This window comes from Aethina tumida, chromosome 1 (genome assembly GCF_024364675.1).
Source record: "Aethina tumida isolate Nest 87 chromosome 1, icAetTumi1.1, whole genome shotgun sequence".
Lineage (NCBI taxonomy): Eukaryota > Metazoa > Arthropoda > Insecta > Coleoptera > Nitidulidae > Aethina > Aethina tumida.
In genome coordinates, this window is record NC_065435.1 from 73,871,250 (window position 1) to 73,888,415 (window position 17,166).

At 30.2% G+C, this 17,166-nt stretch overlaps 1 protein-coding gene across 1 annotated transcript in view; it reads right to left on the minus strand.

Moving 5' to 3' along the window:
* The window catches only part of LOC126266528 (uncharacterized), a 149,036-nt gene extending 132,234 nt beyond the window's left edge, over positions 1 to 16,802 (minus strand). The window contains exons 1-2 of the mRNA XM_049970688.1: positions 16,731 to 16,802; positions 16,319 to 16,378 (exon numbers count right to left, since the gene is read on the minus strand). Coding sequence (XP_049826645.1) covers positions 16,319 to 16,373 — 55 coding nt within the window. The 5' untranslated portion in view covers positions 16,374 to 16,378; positions 16,731 to 16,802. The remainder of the gene's footprint in view (positions 1 to 16,318; positions 16,379 to 16,730) is intronic.
* Between the last annotated feature and the right edge of the window lie 364 nt (positions 16,803 to 17,166).

A 17,166-nucleotide genomic window follows, 5' to 3' on the forward strand; every position in this document is an offset into this window, starting at 1 on the left:
CGGGATTTTTTAATTGGCTTAACAGTTGAGAGGGTGCTCAAGGGTTGTGTTTGCACATCGTTAAGTTCATCAATATGCACGCAATTTTATGATTTGATAAAGTTAGAAAAATTGAATTTTTTAAAAATGTTAAAAATTAACGAGACTAAGAGTATTACTTCAAAAGAAGTTTACCTAGGAATTATTATCGGATGTTTATTTTTCATGAATGTTACTTAATGACTTAAAAGGTAAAGTTTTTTATATAAGTTTATTCATCATAATTTTTAATTTTTAAGTTTTATTAAGAATAAATTCATGTAGATGCTACAAAATTTAATTAATTCACATGTTGATCAAAGCAAATTTTAATTGTTATATGTAACTAAAAGCAGACTGATGAACCTGTTGCATTTATTTCAATTTTTTAGCATAGCTTACTCAAAGAAGATTATCAATACTCTTTATCCAGTTTTAAAGTAAAAAGATAAAGATAAATCAATTAATTCGATCATTTAATCATTTAATTAAATTTCGGCAGCACATTTTAATATAATAATATTAAAAATATATTTTATTGAATTTTAGATGTCTGTGATGTTTTAGTCCCGGTGTAACCTTTTCCGTGTCGGTGTAGCCGAACAGATCAATACAGGGAGCGACCAACAGGTAGCGTGACAGCAACAGAGGTGCCCCATTTCTTCTACCCCGACTCTTAGGCCCCAGATGCACGCGCTAATTATGGAAAATCCGAGCTAAAATAAAGATAAACCAGAAGTAGAGCCCTTAAAATGATCAAAGCCCACATCCTTACTGGAATTCACCGGATTAAATTGAGGAACATAACGATTCAATTAGGAAAATGCTTATTCAAATTTTTGTTTTAATGTGTGTTTTATAAAAGATAACGAGCAACTTTTGGCTCTACTTAAACTTCTATAAATATTTTTAATGATGATGAAAAAAACTAATATGATCTCTCAATTTCAGACATAGAACATCCAATGTTTGACGTCTTCCAAAATGACAGGATTAATCACTTATGGGTAATTGTAAATAAATAGTCGCTCAAACAAACACAAAAGCCTATCACAACAGTGTGCCAATGGTTTGATAGGACATTCTAGGGATAACTTGATCAAGTTATCGGACGGTTGTTGACACGTGGCCAGCAGTGGGGCCAACAACACCAACTTCGCACACATCCATTGATAATGAATTGTTCGTTGAGATAAGAACTATGGGATAGTCGACATGACAAAGGACGGTTGCTGTGGGCAACAACCAACCTTAACAACATTTAAAAAGTGAAAGAATATTAAAGTGGTTATGATGTCTTTTAAATATATTTCCTCATGCATTTAAAGTTAACGAGATTGTTCCCCACAAACGTAAACATCACAGCAGGAAAAACAAAATTGTCCGGACTTTAGAAGAGCCATCCACCTGAATACAGTAACCACTAACTCCTTGCATTTGAACTTGCGGAGAACTTCATCACACAAAGTCGAACGAACTTACCAAACTAATTATTGCTAGTGAATTAAACAGCAAAGACATTTTAAGTGCTAACGCATGCAATAATAACTTTTCGTTTTGCTCCTTGACCCGATGTATTATTTAAATGATGCTCGGGGCTGTAAACGATATGAATACTCTTGTTGCTCTTTGTTTGAATTTACAAAGGTTTAAGTAATGTAGGTGCATGCATATCTGGTTATTAGAACAGTATTGCCCAGCTCTGGGATTCTGTATTTGTAATTTTCAACATCTGGGGATTATGTTGGGATTATATGGACTCTTTGAACAAATAAATGTCTATGATAAATGAACTTTTGTGTCCTCCCACGTTCATTATGTTCAGAACAATTAATTACCCGTTTATCCTACACGTATTGTTTCTCAAAATAGACTGGTGTATATATAAGACGGATTAGATGATGGATTTTCACTTTTGTAAGACGTTTTACCAGACCTAGATTGAAAACTAAAGGGATTTACATTCGTTCCATGTTCCAAATAAGAATGTCACATATGAGACAGCCTAACAATAAGTAATATCAACCCCCGAAATAAAAGAGAAAATTTGCAAAACCCTCGTAACGTAACACATGTAGAAAAAGCCCATCAGCGATTCCTTATTCATAAACACATCTTGGCGCCGCATCTCCGACATGTTAAATAAACAAGGCTGATGTAGTTGTTTGCGGAAGATATAAAAGGCAAATATATATGAAAGAACCCCGGAGACCGAACGTGGAGTCGGTGTTATTGCATTTGCGCTCATCTGCCCTCCCAAAACAAACGATTCAACTTACAATTTCTCAATTTTTAACAACGACACCGATGGCTGTATGCATAATCCATGAACGTCCCAAATCATCGGGACGTCGGAACTGCCTGACTCCGGTCTTGTTCCACGTCAACTTGGGATGACAAATTTCTCTCGGCTGATTAGATGCAAATCTGTGTGGGTTTCTGGCAAATCCCATTAAAATTATACCAGGGAAAATATACTTTCATCTCATCATTATTTCCGTCATTATATTTACATTCATTAAATACTTTTATTTAAAACTTATTTATTTTTAATAATTATTAATTAGCGTCGGTAAAAATTTCAAAAGTTCTTACATATAGCATGACAAAATAAAAACAAGATAAAGCATATTATACCCTTCAACAAGTTCTGAAAAACTTTAACACAAAGGAATTAACCGGAGTTATGAAAGTGCGTGGCCCCGGGCAATATTCTTGTAAACTTCTTTTTAAAACAACGCAATGAATTACATTTATATGGGTGCACAAAGCGAACGCAATAACTCAGTATGCGAACATGATCATGATAAGACGAAAACAACTTTCACGACCTATAATTCAGGAAATGCAAAGGAAATTTATCATATTTTTCCTTCGGAATCTCCAAGAGCGGCACGTGTTAATAAAGTTTTTATCTTATGGTTTGATAAATTAATTTTCTTACCGAGGATCTGATACGGCATTAAAAAATTCTAATAAGATATGGTAGTGTTTATTTTTAGGTTGCATTAATTACACTATTACCTTTTAGCATACTAGTTTTTGATCATGTTTCTAAAGAAATTAATTATGTTTATGAACATCAGATAAAACAAAAAAAAATAAGTTAAAGGAAAAAGTGTGTAATTAGTAATGAAATATTGATTTTCTTATATATTAGAGGTATCTAATATTCACACAAATTAATAGTCACTATAGAATCTTAGTGGTTCCCTCTAGTCCACAAAACTTATGAAAGAGCTAATATTAATCATTTACTTTTCCTGCGCTTTTATTATACAAATCCCTTTTCATTTTATTCAATTTAAACCATTTATTAATTTTGTTCCATCTAAACCGTAATACCTTTAACAGTTCCCCAAACAAATTAATAGACTCCAAGCAACAAATGGACCATTTCCGGTCAGATTCGGCCGCAAAAAGGGACGAGGCTGGAAGATCGTTAACCACATATTTAATACTGCTTTAGTTTTCCGGCTCTTTTTATGACTGCGGATTATCATCCGGTTTTATTACCGATTACCCCGGTACATTCGCACGCATCGTAAACCAACTTGCAGGTCAAAAATTCTAGACGATTCTTATTTTGTAAATGGACTTACTGCAAAGTTTATGGGATTATGTGATGGTTTAGGGGAGAGTACCTCGTAAATGTTTGGTTCTATAGGCCATGCAAGTTTATGTGTACAATTCCCAGACACTTGGTTGTGATAGGAAACCGTTTCCAAATGATTTTGATATTCTAAGTTCCGTTTGGTTACTTAAAATATTCTAAAAAATGTAAAAAGGAATAAAAAACAAAGAAGTATTTTTAACTGATGTTGATCTAGTAAACTGTAATTAGAGCCGTTAATTTAAAAATGTTTATTTACCCTTTCAACCTGAAAATCATTTTCACAATTTCTACATTGAATGAATTAACAAACACTCACTAAATAGGTTTTATCATGTCCATTATAACTCGGATTTGTGAACTGGATAATTTAAAACTCTCTGCTGCTATAGAATGCTTTTACCTGTCTACCATCACTTTAATTAAATATAAGCAGAAATTTATGAAAGCATCTGGTTGTCCCTGGAGTTGCTGAAAAACACTATTATTTGAAAAACGATTTTACTGTCTGGGTTACTAAATTGACGAAATTGCCAGAGCAAAAACCATACTCGTTTTAAAAATATGAAATTAATTGTGCTGAAAACGGTGACGCCAAATTAAGCGCTCTTATAATAATTTATTTTTTTATTATATTCGCCCCCTGATTATATATTCATTAGAAGAAGTGCCAGTACACCAATATAACCGTGAAAATATAGCCACAATAAAATTAATGGTGCATAAATTTATCCAGCTTTTAACAGTTGAAATTTATATTAGTGATATTTCTCCCATTCCGAGGTGAGTTTTCTCTCGGCGTTGCCCAATTTAAAATTAAAAAAAATGTCCCATTTGTCATCGGAATTGGTCGACCCTAATTGCATTCCACCGGCAATTTTTTCGGCAATGCGCGGCAACTTATCGCTGTTGATTATCTGGGTAATAAATAAAGTGTTTAGGGATGTTCTCGGGATTATAAATCGCGCAACCAAACAATAAATTGAACTGGTTTCAACTCATTTTTTGGTCTAAAAAAAATTTCAGTCTGCAGATAAATGAGTTATTACTTTAACATGTTAATAGTAACAGCTCTAATGAAATTAATTGGTTACATAAATTAGTACAATGCTCAGAGTGCATATAAATTTTTGACGGCAACTTCCAGGGGGGTCATTAAAATGTATAACTATTGTGCAGTTGTGTTTGGACGGTTCGGTCCTGGCTCGGAATGTTTGCCAGCTCCCGTCTGGTCCTTTGTGACCCGGCGGGAACGCATCAAAGTGAAATATGTAAATAACAGAATTACATTATTATACATGTATAATTAAAACGGGCGAACCGCGTTTACACAGGGAGCACGATGCTTTCTTTGATTTCAGGTGTTGAATATTAATTAGTGATGATAAATTTCCCCGAATGGTGTTAAATTTAATATGTCCAGATTTTCGTGGCAAATGTTTATTTATTTAAAAATGCTAAAATAAATGAGACATCAATTTTTTATTATTATTTTATTTCATGTGTGAACTATTTACTATTAACTACTTTGAATAAAAATATACCTGTTGGCTTAGGTTTTTGTATCAAAAATTGTTTAAATTAAAATTAAATTATACAACAAATATTAAAAAATAAATTATATTTTTTGAGAAATTAAAGTATATTTAAACTAGATTAAATAACCTGATTAGTTCCATTCAACTGTCATATTTGAACTATGAAAATTGATATTAAATATCAACAACAATTTTTCATTCGATTGAAAAGATTTTAACACCGTTGTAAGTACGTGTAATTGAATTAGTTTTCAAATGAAATGTATTAATCTCGACCTGAATAGCTCTTCACTGTGAACGTTAATTTAAGTACAATCATACTTTTATAAACTAAATTATACCCTTAATAAATTACCTCCAAAATGTGTAAAAGAAAGTTTATGTATTTTTCAAAATAAACTAGTATAAACATTAATTACTAAAAATAAAATGGGAATATAAATCTACAAATGATAGAAATTATTGCATTGAACAAAAAACGAATTAAAGTTTTATTTAATAAAAACCAAAAATTAATTAATTTCTATCTATTTTCGTTTCTTTTCGTAAAATTCTTTCAAAAATAAACAAGAACGCTTTTTAGTAAATTTTTGAGTTATAATTATTTGGAAAAATAATCGTCGTCTCATTTTATATGTATTTAAAAGTTAAGCGAAATACAAAGGGATCAATTTCAAAAGTGCTTTCTTTGGTATAGAATGCTTCTTATATAATTTAGTAAATTTGAAAATTAATTTACATTATTTAATCAAACAAATAAATAATGGCCCGATTAATACCTTTTAATACCTTTTAATTTCTTATATAAAGCACAAAAATAAATCATGAAACGTTCATATTACCATAAACTAACTAAAATACCTTTAGGCAAAATTATTAATAGATTTCAATAAATTCGAGTTTCACGCTGTTCTCATAATTATATATTTGGATTTTATTTGTCGTTTCTATTAAATTTCCAACACAAATGTCAATAATAAAATTCCCAGCAATAAGGACAGTGATATTCGTTGCTGTCATTTCAAAAAATAATTTCCTGTGAGAAATGATTTCTTTTCATAACTTCCACACAAATACCTATAAACGATTAAGCAAAAAAACAAACCTGCAACAAAATTATCTTTATTTAATTTTTATTAGTGAGTAAAGTAAATTTCACAACTTCTAACTTTAAGTTTTTACCAGTAACAAACATAAGTTAGTTTGAACGTGCCACTTATAACACCATTAAAAACATAAGAAGGAAAAAGAACAAGTCTATGAATATTTGCACAAAAAAATACGTGTCCAGAAATTTCAACGAGCTAACTTTTATATGTCGTCATAACTTTTCTCTTTACGATCTTTTTACTTTAACTGCTGTTCTACCAAATGAATTACCAGTGTATAATAAATAATCAATATAAAACACGTTGATGAAACGATTTAATTGGTTACAACCAAAAACAAAATTAGTATGAGTCATTTTGCATTTTTCCGTATAATGACCACACGCTCGTTAAACCTCCAGATATCAGTGTTACATGCCATTAATTATAAATAACGGGTTGAAAATATTCTTGGCCTTTAATTTGGCCCAAATGCGCAAAACGTGCAAAGAAAAAAAACAAGACTAATCACTGTAATTTGAAATCTGACACATTTTCGGTCTAACGAATAGTATGTGTAGAAAATCTATCTCCTGTAAAAATATATGAATTTCTTGAAATTGTTTTCATAACACTATTTCTCCACAATTTCTTTTATAAATATTAGTATAATTTGAGGGCGCTGAAAATATACTAATTTATCTCTCAATTGAGTCATTGACCTAGTTAATGAAATATTTCATTTTTTCATAATAATGATTAGAAAATGTAATTAAATTATCCATTCAATAGTACTAAATTCATTCGGTCACAGCTGATGAAATTATTATTCTAAATATCACATCGATCTGCATTATTCACCACAATTTGAAAAATATAAATATATCTACTGTCATCTAGATGAATGGTCCAAATTAGAAAAAAAAAATAGTAGAATGCTTTTCATAATCTCGCAGCCAAATTACATACATGCATACATAGGTGTAATATCTCAAATCCGTTAAATTAATAAAACCGCTTACACTATCGCCCTTTTGTTAGAATAAAATTGTCTGTATCTGTCGTTTTAATTTTCGTATATTGTCAAAATGTAACATCAATACTCAATATGTTTTGTTAGTGGAAGAATGTTATAGTTACCACAGGATAGCCGACAGGTGGTATGTCTCATACATCAATTTCCCGTATGTTACAAAGGTATTTTGGAGTATGATGACTAGATCAAAAGAACAAAATAAGACAGGCATTATGCCACAACCCCTACCCAAGATTGAGGCTTTCAACTTCAAAATCGTCCCAAGAATTTGAAGTCTTCTTGTCGAAATAATCTGGATCTAAGCTAATTTCAAATGCTCATTAAGAGTATGAGTAGGTAGTGTGAAGTTATCATTTGAAATAGAGGTGGAAATATCCAATATTAAATAAAATTCATTAAATTAGGAATAAAATTCATTTTTATGTAAAAATAAAAATAAGTTTCATAAGTTTATAAGTTTCTACCTTTATAAAAATAATAATGATCAATTATTAAATAAATTAAATATTTTTCTCCAAATAATATCGTCAAATCAGATTTAGAAAAACGAATCGACAGGATCGGTTCCAATAGTTATTTAAATAAAATTCGGGCAGACGTTTAAACGATTTTGGGGGAAATTCAGTTAGTCACATTGAAAAAGGAGGAAATGATCCTGAAACTGTGACTAAAATCCACACAAATTCAATCCCTGAAATGAATTTCAGCACGGGATGTTGCATTATTCTTATTCACGTTTATTCAAATCTATTCAACATAACATTTATAGGTATGGAAGTTTACGTAAGTAAAATTTAATAAAATATTAAGTTAACTGAGTTTATCAATTAGCGAAGCACTTCACCTTAATCACGGGATATGGGAATAAGCCTAGTAAGTTTTGATGGATATGTTCAGCTTTCGAATAGATTTTCATTAGCACGAGTCATTAATAATAACTGGATTCGGGGATTAATATGCATTTCCATGTTCTATATTCAAATTGGGACTAAATATATCCTCGAAATTAAAGTAGCATATGTTCTCATTTATAGCTATCCAAAAACGAACATTTGCGCATCCAGATTTTAATTAACGAATCCAGTCAACTACCAATATTGTTGTTGAGAAATTTATTAATTACTCAATTTAAATATCACAATTATATTGCTTTTTTGTAAAAGAAATTACAAACCAACCCTAAATTAGACACAAAGTTACTGTGATCCATTTTCCACAACCAAAAAAGGTGTAATTCAAAAATCTAAAAAAAAAAAATTAATTAATCGCAGAGATTTTTTGTTACATAATTTTAATTTCAAATATGTCACACCGAACGCGGATCGTTGACAACTGCAAGATTTATCGTTAAACTTTCCTTAATGAAAACAGTTTCTACGCTAAACTAATTTGGAATGCATAAATTCTTTAAGTAATTAATATATTCGGTACATACATACCATAATTATAATAGTGAAGTACTGAACTGTATACGTTCATAATTGACGGTGTTTAAAATGTAATTTTCTCGAGGAAATGCATTATTAAAGGAAACGTGAAATAGTCAAGCTGGATATAATTCATTTCAAGAAATGCTCTTATGCATTTGTCACAACCACTTAATGGCAAAATTTTGACTTCAAGATTTCTTTTTTTTCGATTACTATTATTTCGAAAGTAGGATTTCAATTCATAAATCATATTTTGTTGAAAGTTCATATAAACCTGTTTTGTTATATTTGTTCGTTGAGTGACGTTTAATTATTCACGAAACAAAGTTGAGATATGATTTTTGCATACATTTTACTATGATGTGTTTAATTAGAAAAACTTTAATATTATACTTCTAACTTAATTAACTCTTCTTTTTTAAATAAAATAGAGGCTATTTATAAATTAATTTAATTTAAAATTGTATGAGAGAATTATAAAAATTAATTTTTTAGGATATATTTCACTAAAAAATTTAAATACAATATGGTCAAGATAAAATTTATTATGAAAACTTTCATAAAACGTAACAATTTTGTAATTAAAAATTTAATTTGAAAATCTCGTCATCTGTTCAAACTGAAACAAATCCCTTATCCCTGTTCCTAGTAATTGTTATTTTAATTTAAGCCATGTCGTAATGTAGATTAAGGCAACGTTACTATCCCGTGGAGGCTGGCCCGCCCAATTATATTAGACCGACATATCTGACCGGGTACTGTAACTGTCTCCCAGTTTTCCGGGGGAGAAAGAAGTCCACGGATGAATGGAGAAGTAACTAAGCCCATATTTATAGGATAAGTGGATTTTTCCACAGACTCGCCGACCCCAAAGTAATAAAACTAATTGCGCCCCGAGACAACGGTCACCCAGGTGTAATTTTCCAGTTCCCTTCCGTGCGTCACCCCAACTTTATTTAATAGAGGTTCGTTTATTTTTTTATAGCCGACCAAATTCGGTTTCAGGTGGATTTTATTCAATTCATATTGAGCCGTCAATCTACAAATAGAAAGCCGCGAAACTAAACAGAAAACTTTAAGCAACGGAGATTATCTAAGTGGCAAAGCGTAAAGAAAGTTGACCGTCAAAAAAGTGTTTTGTGAAACAACAAAAGTCCAATGGGGAAACGCAAAAGCTTAACCCACAATTGCCAATCACACTTAACGCTCTCAAAACCGGATTTCCCGTAGCAAAAACCTCCAACTTACATCTTAACTACTAGTTAAACTCATTCAATTTTGAAAAAATAAATGAGACGCTTAAAAAATTTTACTGAACAGTATTAAAATTCGAATGAGTCTCGTAAACTTTATCGCGATTAACCACTACGAATGACCCAAAGAGTACAACGTTGCATTTCTTAACGGTCTGAATTTAATAATGTCAACCGTAAAATGTACCCGTTAATAAAACGGTTCATATTGCGGAAGACGTGCACAATATAATACGGCTTTGTGTTTAATTGAACAGCTTTCCTGCATCCAAAATGACTGTATTTTAATTTAAACATCTGTGTTGAAAGCACGATTGATTTACATACATTTTCTATTCACTTAAGTCATACATCTGTCTAGAATTAAATACAAGATGCATAATGTTAATTAAAAATAATTCTATAAGATTTCTTGGAATATATATCAAATTAAGTGCTTCAGTAAAAATTTTTCTGGGACGTGTTCCACAGATTTCGAAAGTACTAAAAATTGTCGCTTCTGTTGTTTAAAGAACAAACCTTTTTTTTCCTATAAACATCCCCTACAGCCATTTAAAGTTCTCATAAAAAGTCGATTACCTGAAATTATAGCTACAATCATGCAAACTTTAGAAAATTTGTACGTTCCGACTGTTTTAGGCAATCTCTTTTTGTTTCATAAATAAACTTTTTTATTAGGCAACATTTTATACTTACAAAGAAAAATTCTAAATTTTAATATCTCCATGTTGGCAATGAAAAAATAGCCTCTTGCATTTCTTTACTACAACTAACCTTTCGCGTGAAAATCAAAGCGGTAGGGTCTTTTTAGAACAGCAAACAATTAATTAATAAGAAACAATTAAATTTATAGCAAATATTGGAAATATCTTTCCCCTACTGCTATATTACCTTCCATTCTTCTTAGCTAGAATTTCTTATTCTTTGGGACACTAGTGTATCAATACAAAAAAAAGTAAAACATATTCTTAATTCCGATGTAATATAAAGGTGGTCTAAGTACAGCTACAAGTTTTGTTAGTTTTCAAGACAATTTTTTCATGGTCACCAAGATGATGATTTATTTTTCGTCGTATAATTTCGGCCAAAAAATGTAGACACCATTTAATTCCCCCAAAAACTAATTTTACATTATTTTTAAGACTAAGCTTTGTGGGTCAGACAAAATATTGGTAAATAGTTAAAATATGACCGTTTTATAAATAAATCAGAACAGACAAGCAACACATGACAGGAAAATAAAAATAAATTTAAAACATGTATAATAAATGTATAATAAGAGACGTGTATGTACTTGATAATAAATATTTTATACATCAACTGAAAACCGTTAAAAATATATAATAAAACATATTTTGATGTTTTGATGTTAACGTTATATTACTGTCTATGGTATAAGAGAAATAACCAACAAAATGAGTTTATTAAACGCAAAATATCATATAACATAGTAAGTTGGGTTTGGTACCAAAACAGGTATTTCGGAGCAAGGGTTGCGTTAGAACAGAAACAGTAATTCATTCTAGACTGATTTTATTATAAAAAATAATCTCTTTTATAAGCATAACAATTACACACTAAAACCAGTGGTCTTAAACCACAACAATCATATAATGCAAATTGTAGAATTTATTATTTACTGCTTATTAATTATAGTTTGGTAATCGCTGGTCGCGTTGTCGTTGACCCGGGCCATGTACGTAGTCTACCAAATTAGATTACATTTCCGGGTCATTCTGTTTAATTTTACATACTTAATGTTTATCACTTTCCTGTCTAAGTGAATCCAGACAAGTGCTAGACAGGAAAGAGATAATTTTGAAGTTATTACTAATAACACAAAAACGCAGAATTTGAATGGAAGTTTATACTAGGTATATTAATCAAAACGATTAGTTGTTTACGTAAATAGATACCACAAAAGTGAGAAGTTGTCTGACACGTTCAAGCGGTAATAAGCTCTTTTTACCACGAGCCTTATATCAGAACGTCATCCACATATCACAGGGAGGTCATATTGCCACTAATGAAAACTGATGATGATCTGCTACCATAAGTAATAGCACCCCATACCAATAAACCCATAGTGTTAGGAATATGACACTTTACAGCAAAGCGAGGAACACATCTTTCTACACATCGTCGTCTTACTAACACATAACCATCGTGCATGCACTAGCAAAAGCGTCATCACTAATCTAAACTCAATGTGATTCCATTCCTCATTCCGCTGTTGACATTCCATACACCACTCATTACGTTGGCGTCTATGGTTTGCTGGTAGAAGTAAGTCCAAAAAACGACGATAAATCCGTAGGCCAAAAGACTTTATACAGAAGTAAATACACGAGCGAATCAGTAGTCATTCGCGTTGAACTCATTCTGTCCCTTAGGGCCAATAGTCTAAGGCGACGATCTGACTCTGTGGTAGTTCTGGGTCTTCCGGAACCTCGTCTATCCTCTTCACTCCGTGATTGCCAACATCGCATCACAATATTCCTCGAAACAAAATTTCTGATTCATCCTAACCCACTATTCTATCTAAATCATATTCGCTTAATTGGCTAAAATTATTTCTTCTCCGTACTCTAGGCATGTTAAATGTTTAGTATAAATTACCAAATAAAACAAATTGTAACAAAAACTAACACGCTTGTTTGAGATACTTTAAAGATATGAAGAAAAAAGAACAAAAAACCGAACATACGTTTTCCGATTGACTTCAAATTTTAATTATCTCTTATTTCAATAGGTACTATCGGCTACAGAATTGCATTACCACCTCAAGGTTCATTTTCGCTTGCAGTACCTACTTATATACTTGTATATTTTATGAAAATATCTGAATGCGCTCTGGGTATTGCGTACGAAATTTGATGAGTATGATTCGCACTTTATAGTTTCAACAGTTAAACTGATAAGACGTCTAGAAAGGTAACAAATTCTTGGTATAAAAATTTATATTTATTATATTTCTTTTCTCTTTAGCTTTGAATCATTCGGAACTTTGTTAATATAATGTGTTAAATTTACACGTGTAAGCGTCCCTTTCTTAATTTTGTCCGCCATGTTGGGTTTCCATTGTATCATATTTTTTCAATCATTTTATTATTATACATATTTGTTTAGTATAGTATATATAGATTTCTGGAAATCAAGGTGAGAGCAGTGTTTTCAGACATCCAATTTTGATATTAATTTATATTGCGTCATAATTTTAGTTCAATTTCAGTTTCCATCCGTTAAATGTGTTATTTTAATTACTGAAGTATTTATTTTTCTTTATATTATTCACGAGACGTTGTAGATACGACTTCGAGGGGATTGTTATTATGTTTACATGTTTAGGTATATGGGAATGTATTTATTTGTGTTGTTAACTGATTACAAGACCTCTCTTTTGGTAACAGACTTCAGTATACGATAGAATGTCTACGTGCAATAACTAAATTCATTTAATTTGATTAGTCATAAACAATTATTATTGCAAAACACATTATATTAATAGTCATAGTCACTGAAAGACAATTTGCATATATTTTGAACAAATACAGCTTTGATGATACCAAAGCTGTAAGTAAATCACATTTGTTAATTTTATTTATTAATTTTATTTCCTTGACACATTCAGAATTGGGTTACTATGTTTGTTACTACTATACAACCAAGTTTTTTATTTTTGTATCGCACACAACGAGGGTTCCTACTTATTCCAGTTGATCACGTGGCCATTTCTTCGTACTTCCTTATAATACCTGTAAGAATTAACAATATACATCGAATTTTGAATCATCCTATATTATAATTTTTAATAAGGTAAATACAAGTGAGGACTACTTAAAATAGTTTCAACCTTAAATAATAATAATCCTTGTACCTATTTCCTAATGAAACTAAAGTAGTAGAGGACGCCCAATACAAACGTCATAAAAAACTATTAATTATTAAAATTAATCAAAGTTGTGCCTTTAGAATTTATTGATGTATTATTACTTTTATAAGTTTTATAAGAATCATGTTTACTACTACTTATTATATCACAACCCTTTTATTTCGTTAAGGATATTGTACCGATAAATTTTTTAAAACAAATACAAGAAATTTTACACATTTTCATTTTATATAATTTAAATGCATACATTAAATTTAGAGTTAAAGAGTTAAATATGAGATTATGGTAAAACAATGAAATTATTTCATGAAATCAAGGATTATGGTACGCGGTTTAAATGTAAGTTATAGCACGGTTTATCTCCAGCATCTAAATGAGCCGGTTATCGCGATGGAATTCATGAATTGCAACAAGATTAATCTGATGCAAACTAACCATTAAATAAATTAAAACGCATAATAAAAATCTATAAATACATTTCAAACAAAACCAACAACTAAAATAACAATAATTCACGATTACACCAAATAAAATGAATCTGAATAATACAGGCTTCAAATTTTATCCTCTATGCTCAGCAGTTACTTAAACTTTACGGACGACATTTAGTGCGTATCTTGACTGATTTGACTTAGAAATTCATATCATCCCATAAACTGTTTTTTTTACATTTGTATACGAATACATGAATAATTTCGCAGTTTGTGCTGCATAAACTTCGGTCGAATATCCCGCATATTCGATGAGTGAAAGCTGCTGAAAATCTAAATTGTGAATCATGCACCAAGCGCATAAAAACTTTTATAATTTAACAATGGCAAAATAAACAAAATGTTCATCGTCAATACATCCATTATTAACTTAGTTGTATTATTTACTAGGCAAACAAAAATATTTAAACACATTTTCCTGCTTTAATGGTTTAGTAGCTAAAATATATAAATAATTCGCTCTAGAAATAAATGCAATAAAATGATATGGATCGGTCATTATAGTGTAATTTAAATGCAAGACTTGCATTTTTTATCTTTGCAATCTAAATGAGTTGATTATCGCACTCAAGAATTTATTCAAAGGAATTTAACGAAAATAGAAATATAAATTAAAAGTGTAATTTAAATTAAATCCTACAATGATCTTATAAAAATATACAGAATACTTAGAAATTTTCAGTTGTAAATGTTTTTTTTATTTCAAAGTTTCCGACTATTATAAGATAAAATTCAAAAAATTTAACCGATCTTGTCATTTCTTATGTCGTATCAAATATTATTAATTAATAACTTACAGTACAATTTTTTATGATTCTATATTTACTTTCTCCCAAATATTAACTAAACTTTATAACAACGTAATTAATTAATCGAGCTCTAATATTTATTGAGAAACAAATTTAAAAAAAAAAGATTTGTGCTCAGTTGTGTTGTGTGCTGCAGTAATTTGATATTGGATATCAAAATTAAAAGATAAAGTAAAATATATGCGGAAGAAAATTTCGATGTAACAAATGCTTTCAAAAATAAATGAGATTTTCCAGTTTTTAATGCATCCATTTTTAAGTTAGCCGAGTTATTTATAATGTAATAAAAAAAGTTGTGCAGTTTTCATTAAAACGGCCGAGCCAGTTCGTTTCGACTTCTCATAATCTAATTTAAAAATAATGTTTGCATTAAGGTGCACATTAGAGTTAATTAAATCTCGCGACTGTTGACGAAAGAAAAATATGAGTTTCAGCGTTCTTGATTGCAGCAAGTATGAAGTTATGAATTTCTTGATGAGACTAATTTACTGCCGGTTTAAAAATTTGTGCTAACAACAGACTCAACAATAAGCTAGTTTATTATAATTATTTTTACAGTGTTTAACATTTCCTTTTCCATTTTGTCCCAATTTGCATCTATCAAAATGTTAGAATATTCATTTTATTATTTTACTATTAAACACGAAAACAGTGAATATAATTATTCAGTTATTTTCCCTAACAAACTTATATTACTTTTAAATAAAACGAACATCTATAAAATAATGATGTAACATGAAATTGAAATTAAAAGAAAACCTTCTTTGATTAATCTACGTTAATAATAAAAGATTATTGTATATTGCATATAAAATTGAAATTAGATATTACTGACAGAATTCCAGCATAGTGAACATCGCTAAACATTATTAACTATGATACCAACGCATTTGATTATTAAATTTTACGTGCGAATATTCAGTTTCCTAGTTTTGTCTGCAGGTTTTATTAGTAATAACATTTCCGAACAGGCCGAACAACATTGATTACATACATATTTAATCAGACAAATAATTCATATTCCGAATATCTGTGTTTGCGCTGAAATTATACAGCATCCCAAACTCATATACTTAAATTAACTTATTTCGACGGAACGCGAATTCAAAATAAATTAAACCATCAAAGTTAAATAAGTTGAGGGACTCACCTGTTATATGTAGGAACGCCAGAAAAGTATCCAATTTGAACAACGCCATTGCCATTTTTTCTGAAACAAAATTGTACCAGTGAATTATCCAAATCCAAGCTAGTATGTGTAATAACGCGTTAATTTTTGTATTTTGTGAACGGTTGATAAATTTCAGTTTCCCCGCAAAACACAAAATATCGTCTGAAAATAATAAAAGTTTATCTCGGTAAATTACCTGACGACGCTCATTCATTTCATTCGGCCGCATTATATTATTTATAGCGTCTTTTTGTCCGGAGACAAAGGAATAGAACACGGACAAGGTAAAAATGCAAAACTCTCCGTGATTTATCACGTCCCAAACAGCGACACATCTCAGCCCATCTCAAGACTAATAATAATTAATAACGTCAATAAATTAATTGCTTACTGGGGTTTTAATCCATTTTGAATGGTTTACACTATTACGGTGCGTTTGCGAACGAAAATAAAAACATGTTTTGCATGAGCACGACGCGACTGAATTGTCTCGTTTTTAATGGACCGGATGCTGGACGAATATGCGTATCATTGTGTTTATTATTGGTTAATGTTTACTTAATTTATTAATCTGTTTTTTTCAAATTTACACCAGTTGTAACTACGTATTTGTTTATGGCGATACACTAATTCATTCATAATAATTGAAAGAATAGTAATTTTTATTGAATTAAGTTATAAAAAATAAAAAAAAAAATAACTTTATTAAATACCACCAACAGTCAGTATTGCTTAAATCATCTAGAATTTTTATTGATATCTTTTAAATTATCCGGCTTTATTGGATGTCTTAATTATTTCAAATACATTAGCCGAAATTAATTTTT